General features: G+C 34.1%; 2 protein-coding genes across 2 annotated transcripts; one reads left to right on the top strand and one right to left on the bottom strand.

Moving 5' to 3' along the window:
* Nucleotides 1-3,215: 3,215 nt before the first annotated feature.
* On the top strand, nucleotides 3,216-8,257 carry LOC132275157 (peroxiredoxin-2F, mitochondrial). The gene is made up of 5 exons (XM_059776568.1): nucleotides 3,216-3,597; nucleotides 3,720-3,749; nucleotides 5,487-5,645; nucleotides 7,610-7,704; nucleotides 7,870-8,257. Exons 1-5 carry the CDS (start codon nucleotides 3,388-3,390, stop codon nucleotides 7,973-7,975), a joined length of 600 nt encoding a protein of 199 aa, XP_059632551.1. The 5' UTR covers nucleotides 3,216-3,387; the 3' UTR covers nucleotides 7,976-8,257.
* A 2,891-nt stretch (nucleotides 8,258-11,148) lies between these two features.
* LOC132275155 (E3 ubiquitin-protein ligase RHF1A) lies at nucleotides 11,149-16,329 on the bottom strand. Its single transcript, XM_059776564.1, has 8 exons — nucleotides 15,932-16,329; nucleotides 15,097-15,143; nucleotides 14,885-14,947; nucleotides 14,615-14,705; nucleotides 14,182-14,528; nucleotides 13,756-13,851; nucleotides 13,314-13,674; nucleotides 11,149-11,409 (listed from the first exon to the last, which is right to left on the bottom strand). The coding sequence occupies exons 1-8, from the start codon at nucleotides 16,064-16,066 to the stop codon at nucleotides 11,398-11,400; spliced, it is 1,152 nt and encodes a 383-aa protein (XP_059632547.1). The 5' UTR covers nucleotides 16,067-16,329; the 3' UTR covers nucleotides 11,149-11,397.
* Nucleotides 16,330-16,796: the final 467 nt, after the last annotated feature.

Here is a 16,796-nt window from a genome sequence, read left to right as displayed (position 1 = left end):
AGCAATTAATACTGAGACTAACCCGTAATATTTGGAGCTGGAGCTGAAGAAGAATTTTGATACACTTACCTAACACTAAAACCATTCATTGTTGCTGCAGAGATTGATGGCGATTAATACTGAGACTAAGCAGTAAACAGGGAAATCAATAGATTTTAGATACTTATTGATTTTGAATGTAACATGAAACCAGTTTATAAATAAAACCCTATTATAGAAACCAATATATAAATACAACTACCCTAGCATACTATAGATATAGTTATTGTTGTTAATGGTTTGAATGCATTAGAGTGGACGAATAGGATTTAACTTTCTACAATACTCCACAAATATATCATACATATTTAACAATTTCTACAAGTCTATCTTATATATATATGTGTTGTTAAGTACATTTTACTTAAATTACTTCTACTAGAGGTTAAAATATTGAACATTAACAACAATAACTTAAGTAATTCAAACAAAATAGAGCAGCAAAATAATATTATATAATAATAAATAAAATACTTAAAAATAATAAGAAAAAAACTAGTCGGCATGTGAAATAAGGTTAGACTCCTCCAATGTCAATTAATGATTCTCCAATGAAAAAAAAAATATTGAGAGAAATTGGAAATGCTATGTACATATACAAATATTTTTATAAAGATAGTATTAAACAATTTTTCAAATAACTAAATTCAACATTAAATTTTAACCTTAAAATTCAGCATTTAAAATTTTCAGCATTTAATTTCATATTTCATTCATTTCATGTTTTTTTTTTTTTTTTGATAACCCAGAACTCCCTGAAGCAACAAATTGGGGATATTATAGCCTGTCCCACAACTGCAATACCAGGTAAGTGAACGAAACTAGAGGCTTGGTAGAAAACTCGAACCCTGACACCCTGTGTGGCAGTCCCAAACCCCACCATCATTGTTTGAGTTTCTATTACAGTGCAAGTTGCCATTTGTATCTGTTAGTACCTGTAGGAAGAGAGACTACACGATTAATAAGATGACGAGGCTGTTGCTGATTTTTCATTCATTTCATGTTGCTATAAAGCTCTGATTTATTTTATTTTTTGGTGTAGAATGTCTGTTTTTTATTTTATTTTATAAGTAAGCAACACACGCACCTACACGTACCCACTCCTATATGCGAGGCTCCAATGACTCAGTTACCGTTTTTGAAAGGGATGCTCGTACTACTTCAAGGGTGGTCACGAATCGGATCGAATTAAGCATTAATTTTAATTCGATTCGCTCTTAACAGATTAATTTTTTTTAATTCATCACCAATCTGTTATCTCACGGATTCGATCCGATCTGTGTAATGGCGGATCAGGTCGAATGGAATCCGCAAATTAAATTTTATCTAAATTATCTATTATTATTATTATTTTTATAAGTAATATTATTTATTATTTATTTAACTTTTAATCCTAACCCAATACATAAAATTTTAATTTATTAATATTAGCTCATATATTTAAATAATTATTAACTAATACATTTCTAAAGCCCAAGAAATTATCATTAACTAATTAAATTAACTAATATATTCTTTGAAAAAATATATATAAATTTCATGGATCATACTCGATTTTTAATAGCTTAATATGTGATCCGATCCGTGGGCTATAGATTTAATTTTTTTGAATCCGTCACCAATTCATGGGTGTAGCAATTCTATCCAAATCGGACCGAATTCGCAAATTCACGAATTATTTGTGCCCACCCCAACTACTTGGTTCCAATTGTCATAGAAAAAGGAATTCATATTATTATAAAATAAAAAATTGAAGGATAAATTTTTATTTCTTTATTATTATTTACATTCATTTTTTTTATTGGAATCGTATGAGAAAATACAACTTGGACAAAGCTTGGCCAGACTTAAAATTTATCGTATTATTTTTACGTGATTAGGAGGTTAGATAGGGTAATGATCTATTATTTTTCTTATAAATAGAATAAAATGCAATAAACTATTGATAAACATGTAAAGGACCCTGAACTATAAATTATGCAAGAAACTCTTAAACTATGCAATTTTGTTACAAATTACCCTGTCCATCCAAAAATGACCGTAATTTGAAGCATGTGACATACCAACTGAATTTTATGAACAATAATACCCTTACATATATGAAAATATCAAATTACCCTACCATGATCGTTAGAGCCAACACCCCTTCTAGTACACAATATATACCCCTTATATACACACAAACATCTTAAATTGATTCCCCAAATCAAATACTCAGTATCTGTTTATGATTGAATCCTCTCTCTCACTCACCCGCGGTTTAACGGAGGAAAAAAAAAAAAACACCTTTAATACTGAATCAATGAATCAGATACTTGGAACAATCTGACAAACACTTCCATTGAAAGAAAAAAAAAAAAAGTTCATTCAAGAAAAAGTAAAGAAAACAAAATATGGAAGTTAAAAACAAGGAACATATCTAAAATTTATTTTTAACAAAAATAAAATAAATCAGAAATTTATCACATATGTTCATCATACATATTCATACACACAAGTAAAACCTAATTGATGTAATTTAAACAGAAAGACAGCAATCCAGCATCTTTCTTCCCATTAAGAAATTATTAATATTAAAGGAAAACCCAGAAAAAAAGAGAAGATAGACATATACAGGGAATCGTGCAAACTGCAAAGTAAATTGTATTAGGGTCAAAGAAGGTTACACTAAGCGAATTTCAGAAATGCATTATGAGGTGAACTAATTTATTTTGAAATGGGTTAGTATTACTTAAAATATATATATATATATTTTTGGGGCTGGACTAAAATTACCTCTATATATATATATTTTTTTCCCTGAGGTGGGTTCACGTTCTTTGCAAAAACTGCTTTTTTTATTATTTCTTTTTCGGGGGGTTTGCTTAATGGTTTCAGGAACAATGTACACGATGAAATGGAGTAATTGGGGTTTAATGGGTATGATGTATTCTTGAGATTTGACTTGTTGCAAATTTATTGGCTCATTGAATTTCATTTTACACCTAAGCAACTTAAATATATAAAGCTTCAAACTATGTCGTTTTACTTCAGGGTAATATTGTCTTTTAACTTTTTCGGCTTAGGATATTGAAGTAATGGGGGTTAAATGCAACAAATGTTAGTTCGAGCCTTCGAGGGGATTTTTTTGGATTTCTTGTAATACCCTTTATAAATATGACAAACAAGGCCTAAACCAATATGGGTATCCGAATCACTTTGATAGACCAACGTTACCGTCATCGTCCAGTAGATGTAGACCCAACATTTGTATGAGAAAATGCTTGAAGCTGCACACAGATTCAAAGAAGAAAAGAATCAACAGAGTCGGTGAGATAGAGGAGCTGAGAGTGTGAAAGTGAATCAACAATGGCCTCTGCAATGTTGAAACGAGCTGCGACGATGAAGTCAATGGCCGGAAGTCTCCGAATCGCAGCGGCGTCAAGGGCTTACGCCTCGGTTGCAGTGGGGACGGACCTAGTCTCGGCCGCACCCGATGTTTCCCTCCAGAAGGCTCGAAGCTGGGACGAAGGTGTCTCCTCTAAGTTCTCCACAACCCCTCTCAAAGACATCTTTAAGGTTCACTAATTCTAAGCTCAATCTATCTACGTTTTTAAACCTATTAAGGGTTTTATTTTGTATTTTTATTAATCTCACTTATATTTTTTTCTTTTGTTCTTTTTGTTTATTTTACTTTTCAGGACAAGAAAGTCGTTATCTTTGGCCTCCCTGTGAGTTTACTAACCTTTTGTTTATTATATATATATGTATACATACATATTTAGATATAATTAGGTATTTGTATGAATGCACACACAAAAACATGTATACACAGTCACTGTAATGCTTTGTGGTAAATAAAATAGGAACACCTTTATGTTGCAAGTGATGAGAAATTGAGAATCAACAAGTAGACTTAGTTTTTACAATTGAGGACAAATACCCTGTTTGATTTTGAGTTTGATTTTTTTTGATGAATCAATTGGTGCCTAATTACATGAATTTAGAATAATTTGTTTGGAATTTGATTTCACATTGGACTATGAAATGTGATTTAACTGATTGGGGATATCAGTATAGAGTAAGCTACCAATGAAAGGTTTGTCCTACGGAAACATAAGAAAAGGGAAGTCTTGTTACCTTATCATAGCTATACGTGTAAATGACACAAATTTCAACCCTTCTTCACATGATGGAAATTGGCTTCTGCCTTTCCTTATTAAAAAATGGATTTTCCTCTTAACTTGATTTCTTCTTGATGAGGCACAATAGTTTACATTCCATCCTTGTGCATTCATATCTTCAATAGCACAGACACAATTATTTCCAGTCTCTTGCATCTGGACATCCGCATTTCCTATAAAATTTTGTCTTCACAGAATTAAATGATTCCTAGGCTGAACTACTACGATAAAAAGAAGGCATTAATTCTAAGAAAGTGGGAGTTATGCTGTTTGGATTTCTTATAGAACAAATTCAGTAAATCCTGAACATGTATATCCTTTCTTATTCTATTGCCTTAGTTTTGAGCCTTGCATCTTTATCGAACCAAATTTATTCTTCATTGCTTCAATGATAAAATCAAGGATATGAAAACATCCAAAATCATAATTCCATAATTTCATGGCAAAAGAGCAACTCTTTGACTTCCAACCCTCAAACTTTGTCAAATATGAAAAGAAAAAGCTATCTTTTGATTTGGTTTACTTATTTATAGAACAGTTGTTTTGTAACTACACAAGAAGTTTACTTTTAGTAGCTCTATACCTTTAATCATTCTATGGATTAAACTATGAACTATAAAATTGTCTATCTTTCAATAATATAAAGAAAATAAGTGCCTGAACATTTTATCATGGTTGTGGGTACATCAGCACAAACATTTTATCATGGTTGTGGAATCATCAAAATTCCTAATTTCATATCATGCACTATTAACAAAAAGCTTGACCTCATTCCTCGAGCTTGATCAAGCAAGGAAAAATGCTCCTCGATCTAGTTTAGTTTCCCTGAACCGTCTATTTCATCATAAGCTGCCCTGTAGAACCATTATGAATTACGAGTGGTCAAATTAGTGGTCATTTCTTTATTTGAGTATGAGTTGGGTGGGTGAGAGCGAGAGGGAGGGGAAGGGAGGGAATGGAAATGTGTGGCAAATGATGAGACTTTTGTGATCTTTAATCAACACTTGTCAAGTGAATAAGGACATGTTTCAGAGATGACTAAGAAGGTAAACAGAAGCATCCTCAGTAAACACACATGCACAAAAACACACCAAAAAAGATATATTTTATCTGCAAGAATGTAAAATTACCCAAAACTGGGATCTGGGTTTTGTAGCCAGAAGGGTCCATATTAATACATAATAAATATTTAGGAGACCCTGACATAAAATTTATTCGTTTGTTTTCTTAATTTGACATTTTTGCTATATATTGCATCATGAGGTTTATTTTGCTATCTTCCAGGGTGCTTTCACAGGAGTTTGTTCGGCTCAACATGTGCCAAGTTACAAGAAGAATATCGATAAGTTCAAGGCCAAAGGAGTTGATTCTGTAATTTGTGTAGCTGTCAATGATCCATATGCCATGAATGGTTGGGCAGAGAAACTTGAAGCCAAAGATGGTGTAAGTTGTCCCCTTGAGTCGTTCCTTCAAAACTTGTAGTTTTAATATGTTAATGGTTTCATGTGCCTTTATTTGGCCCACTCATACTTCATAGCCCATTTGCATAAATTTTTAACTTCCCTATTCTTCACTTCAACATACGGGAGGAAAGATGAATCAAATTTTTTTTGTTACCAGCCCTAAACCCAAACCCTAATAGACATTGAAAAACTTGACCAATTTTTTTTCCTGAAAAAATAAGGTGGCTTCATTACTTAGCCTTGCTTGCTGGCTTCGGAATACATGGAACTTTTATATATTATTGAAATAAATAGTGATAACATGAATTTGAAGGGAAAATATCCTGAAAAATAAATATCAAGCAACTATTTTTATTTTTTTTTTCAGTAATTGAAAATACCAACAATTATTAGCAACATTTATTATGAAATAGCATGTCTCTAAGATATACTTGTTCCCCCTGGTGAATCTCAAGCTATACTTATTAGAAATACTTTTTCCTAGATCTTTTGGTCCCCTCCCAGATCAAATGATTTCGACTCCATGGTTTGTAGTATCAGCACCATTCAAATACTGTTATTTTTTTATAAGTTCCGTTCAAATATTGTTATTAGGACTGTCAAAATATACAAAGGGGAACTGGCATCAACACCTAGGAAAAATGAGCTTGATCACTTTATGCAAAAATTGTTCAGGTTATGATGGCATTCCTTTTTGAATTTTTAGCCATTGATTCGGTTTATATTAGTTTTCCAGTACCACTGCACAAAGACATGTAGTTGGATTATTTTAGAAACTGATTTACTAGAACTTGATAATTTTTTTTTTTTTTGAGTTGGCTGTACTTCTCTAAAAGATTTATATACCAAAAAAAAAATAAAAAATGGAACTTCTGGACCTTCTCCAAACTGTCCTTCCCCATGCCCATTTAAATTCTCAAATTAAAGATAAAAACAGGCATTTGCTCTCTTATAAGAAAACCACATAATGATGCATATTAGATATGTTAAAAATATGGCTGTAAAAACCTTAATTATTGAGCTTCTCATTAGATTATGTCAATCTTTCAGTCGTATCTATATCAGGCATATCAATTGATCCACAAACCGAGCTATGGTTATGCTATCTTTTTGGCCTACTATTTTTCCTTAGAGGCCATATTTTTACTTTTTACTATTTGAATTTGGCAATTTCTTCTGTTTGGTGTTCACTTGTTCAGTTATGTTAATCTCCAAATGAGATCTTTTATTGTCAAAAGAGCCTTCATTTTAGTTGTATAAAACTTTTTATAGCTGCTTCAGAAAGTTAGCTCATAGTGTTGACTGATGAATAAAAATCTTAAAACCATAAACTCTCCTATCTGGTCAGCCAGCTAGAAGCTCTAGGTCTATCTTTGAGGTACTTTACGGTTCCTTGGTATGTGGGAAGGGGCAGGGTATACTAAGATGGTGCCTTGAGAAAAGAGGTTGGCTTCTAAATATGATCGTACTATCGGGTAACATGCGGCGGTGTTTCTTGTATTATGTTTGAAATCTTGGGCTCCATGATCTGTGGCCCAATCAGATTTTGTGAGCCTGTTCTTGTCATTCAAGCTGTACTTTTTTCTTGTACAAAAGAAGTACCATTAAAATTTGGATGAATTACTTAAGTCTAAACTAAGAGTAGGTGGATATGAGAGTCAATTAACACGTTATCATGTAAACAACAGCAAACAAAATTGAAAGATAAATGGGAAATTAGGTTTTGGGGAAGACAATTAAGTTTCTTAGCCAGTTCTTCGTCATGCATAATATATGGGAAAAATTTAAAAGAAGTTTCTCCTTGTAATAAATTTAATTTTCACTTGATGAGTTAATGCTACTCTGCTGGTGTTAAATGCTTTGAAATGGTTTCACTTCCATGCAATGGCCATGAACTGCATTGATCTGCCTGAGAGCAACATTTTTGTTTTTTTGTCCATCTAGATTGAATTTTATGGTGACTTTGATGGCAAGTTCAACAAGAGCTTGGGTTTGGAAATAGATCTATCTGCTGCTCTGCTTGGACCTCGCTCTCATAGGTATGAGATTAGTTTCTTTAATATCATTTAACATGCTTGTTCACCATTGATTTGCTTGAAATAGTTTTTAGAAGAGAAATAATGGAATTTTCTTGTGCTATGTTACTTTGTCACTATTCCGAATTTATGTTGCATGCTCCTCATAATTCTATTGTTTTTATGCAGATGGTCAGCATATGTGGTTGATGGAAAGATTAAAGTTCTTAATGTGGAGGAAGCCCCATCTGAGTTCAAAGTATCTGGTGGGGAAGAAATTTTGGGAAAAATATAATGTTGTTTCAGTTTCTATTACAGTGCAAGTTGCCATGTATTTGTATCTGTTGGTACCTGTAGGAAGAGAGACTACACGATTAATAAGATGACGAGACTGTTGCTGATTTTTTTTTTTCCTCTGGAAATTAATGTTGCTGAAGTTAGCTTCAATAATGTTGTAAATAATGACAATTCATGGTGCCTTTGCTTTGATAATAGGATTTACAGTATATTAATATGACTCGTATCAACATAATTACTTTGACAATCTTGAATATTAGTATTCGATTATTCTGGTGCATATGTCTGTCAGTAAGAAGCTTCTTTGAGACTGCTATAATCTGACAGTAACAAAATATCCAAGATTATTGAACTCCTCAACTATGAGGAGTTTTGGCTGCAGGATTTATTTTGATGAGAAAAAGATAAACTTGTGGATCATAACAGTTGTGAACTGACATGACAATGATAGGTATAAATAAGTCTTTTTTTTTCTTTTTTTTTTTGACAAGAAATTTACACACTTATTTATCCTATTTATCCGGAATTTGAATTCTCACTATTTTTATTTTAAAGGTAGAAGAGATGCACAAGGAGGCGACTGACGTGATGTGACAATAATCTATTCATTCACCACCGATAAGGGCAATGATCGGTAGAAACAAGTCTTCTGAAGAAAAAAATTAAAAAAAAATGAACAGCTAGGGTATTTGATAATTGAGATTATGTTTATGATGAGAAATTCTTGTTTTTCAAAATATACAATTTTAATTAATAGTAGTATGAATGGTTTTGTTTTGGTTCAACCATGCAAAAAAAGAAAAAAATTAACAGCAAGGGTATTTGGTAATTGAAATTATGTTTATGATGAGAAATACTTGTTTTGCAAAATATACAATTTCAATTAAAAGTAGCATGAATGGTTTTGGTTTGGTTCAACCATGTCTAAAAAGCAAGCTCAATCGACTCAACTTGGTTGACCGGCGGTGTCACTAAAGCCGTAATTGGAGTAGTACATGCCAAATCGACTCATATGGGAAAAGTCTGAGGTGACACGTATGACAGAAACATTGCACAGGTGTCAAGTAGGATGATGACTCAGATTTACCTGGACCCACTTGCTCGGTTTGGATAATTGCAATCCCCACCGAGTCCACATGATGGTTTGCGTATAAATCTTCTCTCCTCTGTTAATCACTCATGAATTCCTCTAAGCCTCAACATCAAAGCTTTTCATACACACACGCATATATATATATATATATATATATATAGCATCTGTCTTTGGTTTTTCTAAATCAGTGCATTCCTTCGCAGTAAAGCTAGAAGTTCCCACCACAGACACAAAGAGGCAGCCCGGGAAAGAGCATGTCATGAACCCAATTCCACAGGCCATAAACCCTGACTACAAGCCTTCCAACAAGCTTCATGATTGCTTATTGTCCTTAATTCAACTGCTTAATAAACGACTCAATACGCGTGTCTATATATATATATATAAGGAAAATTATTAAATGATCTGCCATTATGTGGTTCCACCAAGTTGTCATACAATCATGTTTTGTGTAAAATAAAAATAGGAAGTTTTATTTTTATTTTTATTTTGATTGACTGAGATTACATGGTTCATACGAAGTTAGACAGAATGGGTTGCAGTGATCAAATCAAGCAAAATTTCCATGTATTGAGCATGATTCATTAAGCTGATTCTTAGTACAGAAGATGACTCAGTACACCTGATTAACTTACTGAAATGCATGATTGATTTGGGTCTTAATCTTTCTCCATAAAACATTCTCACGTTCTAATTAATGACATTCTAATGTTGATTATTATGTCTTATTCAATATTACAAGCTTCTCTTACATGGTACATTAAGGTGTTTTCACACTAAAAATTAGCGTCTATCAAATGCCATTCATAACGAACTTTAATATGGTATGTTGGTTGGTGGTGGATGCAGAAAAGAAAGAAGAAGAAAAAACACACGCACAGAAACTGATAATTGATCTGACGTGGTGGGGTGCAGGCATGCTCTGAAACACATGAGAGAGGGGAGGTGCATTATCAACTCGGCATCGGTCGTTGCCTACACAGACGGTCCGATGATGCTAGACTACAGCGCAACCAAGGGAGCAATTGTGGCTTTCACTAGGGGTTAAGCCCTCCAGCTGGTCCAGAGAGGAATTCGAATCAATGCTGTGGCCCCTGGTCCTGTTTGGACTCCCTGCAACCGCCCTCTATGCCCGAAGCCAGTTAAGGGTCAGGGACACCAATGGGCAGGGCTGTGCAGCCCCATGAGATTGCACCATCTTATATATTCCTCGCATGCAATCACTGCTGCTCCTACTTCACTGGCCAGGTTCTCCACCCCAATGGTATGTATTACGCGGGTGGTGAGATAATCAATGGTTGATATGGAACTTGGCGTGTGATTGTATGATTTTCGGCGTCTGTCTTACCTTTTTCAAAGGTAGTATGCTAGTATGTGTAATGAGATCCAAGTGTTTGTGTCCATAAGAATTTGTGAGAAATAAAAGACCACCTGGTTCTGTCTCTCTTACTTCTGATGTAAAGTCTATTGTAACTTTAAAAAGTTCTAACAAATAGCCTTGAATTCTATACCTGCGAGCAGCAGAATTATCTGGGTGAGTAATTTTTACATTGTTCCAACCAATCACAACTCGACAATCAATTTCACCATATAGCCCCAAACCATGTAAAAATTTCTCCATTTGTTCTCGTGGGTTCCTCCCTTTGTGATTACCAAGCAGATCACCTTCTGGTTTGGCTCAACTTTAAGGAACGACTCTCCAAAGTTGTGAGCCTGTTAAATGTTGTGGTCATTTGAATCAGGTTCTCTCTTTTCTTCATTTGAATGTGTCAGATTTAGAAATAGGCTCTTGCAACAAAAAACCCAATGATTGTTTTCACAGCAACTAAGAAATAGGCCATTGCAACAAAAAATCTGACTTTGTTGCCTTATGAAGCATTAAACTACATATATCCGAATGTGTACTCAAGACTATCTTGACCAAACGTTCCTGAATTGCTACATTAATATTTGTACTCGACAATACTGAAACCATTTCCTGAGCACTATAACTTCAATTAGACTATGAAAACTGAGGGAATTTTGTAAGAATATTTGTCGTCTATTCACCCAATCTAAAAAGATAGAGGCACAGCAAGTCAATACAAGTAAAATTTCATTAGCTAAAAGGCGACTAGTACCGTTTAAACAAACATGAGTAGACATTTAAATAGTAATTAATTGTGAAGTCAGTCTCCAATTAGCATATAGAATTATTGCAGGACGCAAACCAACCGCCCATTTCAAGAATGACGGACTGATTTTCTTTCAACACGTCACTCGCATTCTTCAGCAGGGTAGATCATACACAAACTGTTGTTAAGCGCCAAATTTGAATCATAACAGCATCATTTACCACACTGCACAGAGGAGAAGAGTAGGTACCATTAGCATAGGAGAGGGGAGAGATACAAGACTATCCCATCGGTTGTATAGGGGATGGGTATATAAACATATTATGCAATAGAACTCCCATATAGCAATCTGCTATCAGCCGTAAAAGTAAATGATCCGCTTTCTGGGAAGGAGGGGTGAGCTCTGTGTCATCCTCTGCCAATATTCAGTGAGGTTGTGTCATGCACGCCACATGTGAGCGCTAAGGGTCAGTTTGGTGCAATGGAAAAGGGAGGAAAGGAAAGGAAAGGTGATGGAGGGTGATTAAAAATTGTGTTTGGCATAAATGGTTGGAAGGAAAGGAAAGGAAAGGGATGGTTTTGGAAGGATATCACAAGGCTTGAATAGTAACTTTCTTATCCTCTCAAAAATGGGAAGAGATGGAAGGAAAAAGAAGGAGAGGTTTGATAGGTTTGATGTATTATTTCTGATACCAAATTTACCCTAACACAAAATCAAGATTACACTTGATTTTAGTTTGCAAAACAAGAATTACAGACCTTGATTAGTTGATTTAGAAAAAAAAAATTAAAACAAAACCCATGCATACAAGTTAGCAGTTGCAGAGAGAGAGGGGGGCAAGCTTGAGAGTTGAGTGAGAGCCGAACTGGAAACTGAAAGATATGGGTTTTGATTTTCTGAACAATCTGAAATGATATGCCGATATGGGTTTTGATATGGGTAATAGGTTTTGGACTTTTGATTCTTGCAGACAGATAGATAAACTGAAATATATTGAGAGAGTGGAGGCAAGTTCAGTGAGAACAAGAATAGAGATGGAGGCAATTGGGGAGGCTGAAATGATTTGCCCTAAAAATATTTTTTCTTTTCTGGTGGCCCATCATCCATGGGCCTATAAATTACATAGTTAAATATATAATTTTATCTTTTAAAATATAAAAGGGCATAATAGTAAATTTATTAAAATAGTTTCATTTCCTTTCTTTTTCCAAACATGATTATTATCCTTTCCTTTTTTTTCCTTCATTAATTTACCAAACACGATAGGGGGTTAAAACAATCCTTACCTTCCCTTCCCTTCCCCTCATAACTAATGTTATCCTTTCTTTTCTTTCCTACCGTACCAAACATAGCCTAAGGAAAATTGTGTATGGCATATACTTGGCAGGTGGAGAGTGGATTCTAGAGTTGTGTAGAGAATTATGGAATGTTGGAAGATCCTAGGGAATTACAGAAGCATGCAGAGTAGAGAATAAAGTAAAGAATTATGTAGACTGTAGACTTAGAAATTTAGATATTTTAGAAGTGTTTTAGAGTGAATCTTAACCATTTGATTATAATAATCCCAGCATCGACTAACAAATTTTGACGAGTAATAGTAGAAGTTTACGTGGTCACGAGCCTCACTAGATACCAAATTAAAAGACACATAATGTAACAAACTCCATATCAACAGATTACAGATGATGCAACAGCTGCATACTAAACTAATCAGAGTGACCATGAACCTTTGAGAAGCTTCAAAGAATGAACCAGGTACGACTAACCCATTCTATATAGATAAACTAATCAGAGTGACCATAAACCTTTGAGAAGCTTCTGTTTTGAGAGAATGAACCAGTTACGACTAACTCATTTTATATAGATAAGACTTAGGTTTGTGGAAGATTCTTACCATTTTTAATGTGGTATATGCTATTTGTTTGTGTACAACATTTGTAAGGGAACATATGTATGACTTCAGATCTGTTAGTATGGTGAATGTTTAAACAATTCTTTCAACCACATACACAAATGCTCATCTCGCTCAAACATTGGGCAATTTCAAGCTATTTTTATCTTTTGAACTGAAACCAAAGAAAATTTGGGAAAAATTTGAAGGAATCAGAGAGCGTGTATATTAAAGAACCTGTGCAAAAGAAATTTCCACTTGGCCTGGGATGGTATCGTAGACGCATGTGGGTGCAGCTAAACTCATATCAAGAGTAGTTTCCCCAATGTTTCCATTAAGAGACTGACTTATTACGCTCTCTTGCACCCCTTTTCCTTTATGAGAGATGTTTGAGGTCCCCATAGTTGAATCAGATAAAGGATTAGGAGCTCCAGCTTGTTTCGAGGTAAGATCTAAGCGCTCAATTATTCGTGCCACACCAGCAATGCCTGCACTCATCTCACGCTGAACACCTCTTCCCAGATCTTTGACTGAGACATTGCGTGCAAGCAGCCTCTCCTTAAAACCACGGGTACTTCTTGAGATTGATTCCTTATACCTGGAGATTCAAACACCGGAATCAAATGGATGAAACAAGTAAGGATCAACTCCTAAGGAGAACCAAGTTGAATTCATTTACCTGGCTGAAGCAGCAGAAAACCTAGACTTAATAGAGTCCGAAAAAGCGAGCAATTCAGATGAGTTTAGTCTTTGCGGACTATCAGGAGGTGGCTGGCTGCAAAGAACTCTATATTAACAAGAGGATACTCATCAAAAGAATAGTAATAATGACAATAGGACCAATGAGGCACATAATTATGTGTGGGAAAAAAAAGAAAGAAAGAAAGAACAGAACAGACCAGTAAAAAGAGACAGAAATGATATTACGTTGCAATTTGTTGCAACGAATTTCTGTCGTAGAGAACTCATTCACTTGTATAGTTAGTTATGGCTTCGTGATTTAAAAGTGTCAAATTTTGAGTGTGCAGACTGGAAAGACATGCTATCCCTCCATTTGTTGACATCAATTCCTAAATATACTGTAAATTTTATGACTAAACCACACCTGGGCTTAGTGGGGCCATATCTGTTGCCAACAATGTTGGGTACCACATTCACATCAGACGGAAACACAGATGAGTATTGACCATCAATAGTAGTTGGTGTGGTAGAAGCTGCTGAGTTGCCCTCCAATAATCCATAACTCGAACTTTGGCATTCCTCTGGTGATGATGTGTGCATTTGCTGCTCATTAGACAGATCTGCAGTAGGGATAGAAAGAGAAACTTGTGAAGGACCAATTCCAGAGGATCTGTGCCTTCCCCTTTTATTAACATAACAAGCTCTACTAGCTGCAGCAGCAAAATGTCGCATAATACGCTCATCAAAATCAGAATCATCTGCAAAAGCTTCCTGAAAGATATCATTCTTGCTCGGTAAGCTATTCAGCACAAAACATTTCAAGAAAATGTAGTTTCAAGTTGGACTATGTAACTCACACGATCAATTTCATAGCCCCCATGGGTGTGACGAATTTTGTGCCTTGACCTCAAACTCCTTTCATTCTCCACTGCAGCTAGAAGCTCTTGGCTTAAGACAACAAATGAATATTGGAAAAAATAATTATGGAGATAAAAATTATTGGGTTGCAAGCTTGATTCAATCAACATGAAAATCAGAAATCCATGGACATGAAAATGAATTGGTTAGTCTGAGTATTGTTAGTGTATGTATTAATGTGCCTTGTTATAATATGAAAATTTATCTACCTGGCAGGGTCTTTCAAGACAAGCAGCTGCCAACATATTGGGCACTCCTTGCTTCTTTGTGACCTGAAGATAATTACATTGAGAACATTCACCCAATAAAACGATTACATAACATCTACGAGGGTGCAAAAGTAGGGGGTACAAGTGCTGGAAAAACTGTGCTGAACCTCCCAATGCAACAAATTGAACTTTTAAAAAGTAAAGAAACCTACCATTCAAGAATGCACTGCAGATGATACTCATGTTTGCAGTTGGTAATCTGTGAAAAAAAAAAAAAAAGGATGTCCAAAAGCTTAATACTAATTCGAACTCATGGATAGCTATGCATACAATGCAGTCATTCTCAAATGAAGCACATCTCCCAAAACCTAAAAGAGAAAAAAAAAAAAAAATACCATGGGAGAAGCACTGTAACAAGAGGCCAAACTAATTACAAAAAATTGCAAAAAAAAAAAAAAAAAAACAAGTTTTCAGTAGCAAAAACTTTTATTGAACACAAACACAACATTTATAGATTCAATTAAGAATCATGACTGGAAATTGTTAAAAATAATAATAATAATAATAATAATAATTTGACCCTCTATCACATCAATTGAAAATCAAAATAACTAAATTAACGATTGAAAAGTAATTAATTGAAATTGCATATCATAATATCACACAAATTTCAACTGAATCACTTCTATTAATTAGAACATCACCACAAACTAGACCATAATCATCACCAACATCACGTAATCACACACACACACAAAAGAAAACAAAAAAACAAAAAAAAACATAAGCATACACATCTAGACATTTATCACAAACAAATACCATTCCAGATTTTCAAATTCCCATGTCATATTTTTCCGCAAATTGAGGCAATTCATATGATCTAAACAAATGCAGTTGTTCATTCTAGCTTAAGAGTTTCAGTCAATTAAAAACAAGAAAAAGCCTAATTTTACAAACGTAATCATGTATAACAACACATATACATATATAAATTATGCACACATATACAAGTATATAGTGAGAATAAGTGTGTGAGTTTCATACAGAGGCAGGATCATCGGTGTTGAAAGGCTCGAGACATATACTGCAGGCGTCTTCGTAGTTGTCATCGGCAGCTCCAGAAGACGAAGACGAAGACGTGATCGGAGGAATGTTGATTGAAGTAATGAAATCCGCCATTGACAGTACTCAAGACTGAATCAATGGGTTTGTGTGTGTATATTAAGAGAATAATAGGAAAGAGATAAACGCAAAAGCACAAACTGTGTAGAGAAAGACGGAGAATATAAGAAGAAGAGGAAGTAAAGAACCCTAGAAAAGTGTAGAGAGAGAGAGGGAGATGGTAAAGGGTCAAAGAAAAGAATTATGGGGAGAAGAAGAAAAGTCAGAAAACGCAGGAAAATCCGATTCAGACGGTTGGTGGAATCAATCAACTCATTTTTTATAAAAATAAAATTATATATGTATTACTAATTAAAAAAAAAAAAAAACGAAAGTTTATTGATGAATGGGGAACACCACCTATAATTTATGATATTTTCATATATGGCCTGCATTCTTGTATTTTATTTTAGATGGATTTTTATTTTATTTTTTTCCTTTCCTTTTGATGTAACATATAATTTTAAAAATATATGAAAAAAAATTTACGTGACAGACTAATACATGATAATAATACTATACTATACCATAGAATGTATTATTCATGTAACATATAACATTGAGATGTAAAATTACATTAGTACTAAATAGAAAATATTATACTTTTTCATGATTATTGTTTTGATATGTAATATATAATTTAAAAAATATATGAAAAAAAATCTATGTGACAGATTAATACCTATGAAAAAATGTAAAAATGATAATGATACTATACTATACCATAGAATACATTATTCATGTAATA

Source organism: Cornus florida, unplaced genomic scaffold (genome assembly GCF_030987335.1).
Source record: "Cornus florida cultivar Cherokee Brave unplaced genomic scaffold, ASM3098733v1 CherokeeBrave_3.0.0_Hap2_Chr09, whole genome shotgun sequence".
Taxonomy (NCBI): Eukaryota; Viridiplantae; Streptophyta; class Magnoliopsida; order Cornales; family Cornaceae; genus Cornus; species Cornus florida.
The sequence above is the reverse complement of the archived record's forward strand: the minus strand, read 5'-3'. Positions and strand labels throughout refer to the sequence as shown.

Bases quoted from the DNA above. Each gene is read 5' to 3' on its own strand.
- LOC132275157 (XM_059776568.1), top strand. From the start codon at position 3,388: ATGGCCTCTGCAATGTTGAAACGAGCTGCGACGATGAAGTCAATGGCC. The intron at 3,750-5,486 runs GTGAGTTTACTA...GCTATCTTCCAG, and splicing joins TCGTTATCTTTGGCCTCCCT to GGTGCTTTCACAGGAGTTTG. The intron at 5,646-7,609 runs GTAAGTTGTCCC...TTGTCCATCTAG, and splicing joins AACTTGAAGCCAAAGATGGT to ATTGAATTTTATGGTGACTT.
- LOC132275155 (XM_059776564.1), bottom strand. From the start codon at position 16,066: ATGGCGGATTTCATTACTTCAATCAACATTCCTCCGATCACGTCTTCG. The intron at 14,529-14,614 runs GTGAGTTACATA...GATATCTTTCAG, and splicing joins GGGGCTATGAAATTGATCGT to GAAGCTTTTGCAGATGATTC. The intron at 13,675-13,755 runs GTAAATGAATTC...TTGAATCTCCAG, and splicing joins TTTTCTGCTGCTTCAGCCAG to GTATAAGGAATCAATCTCAA.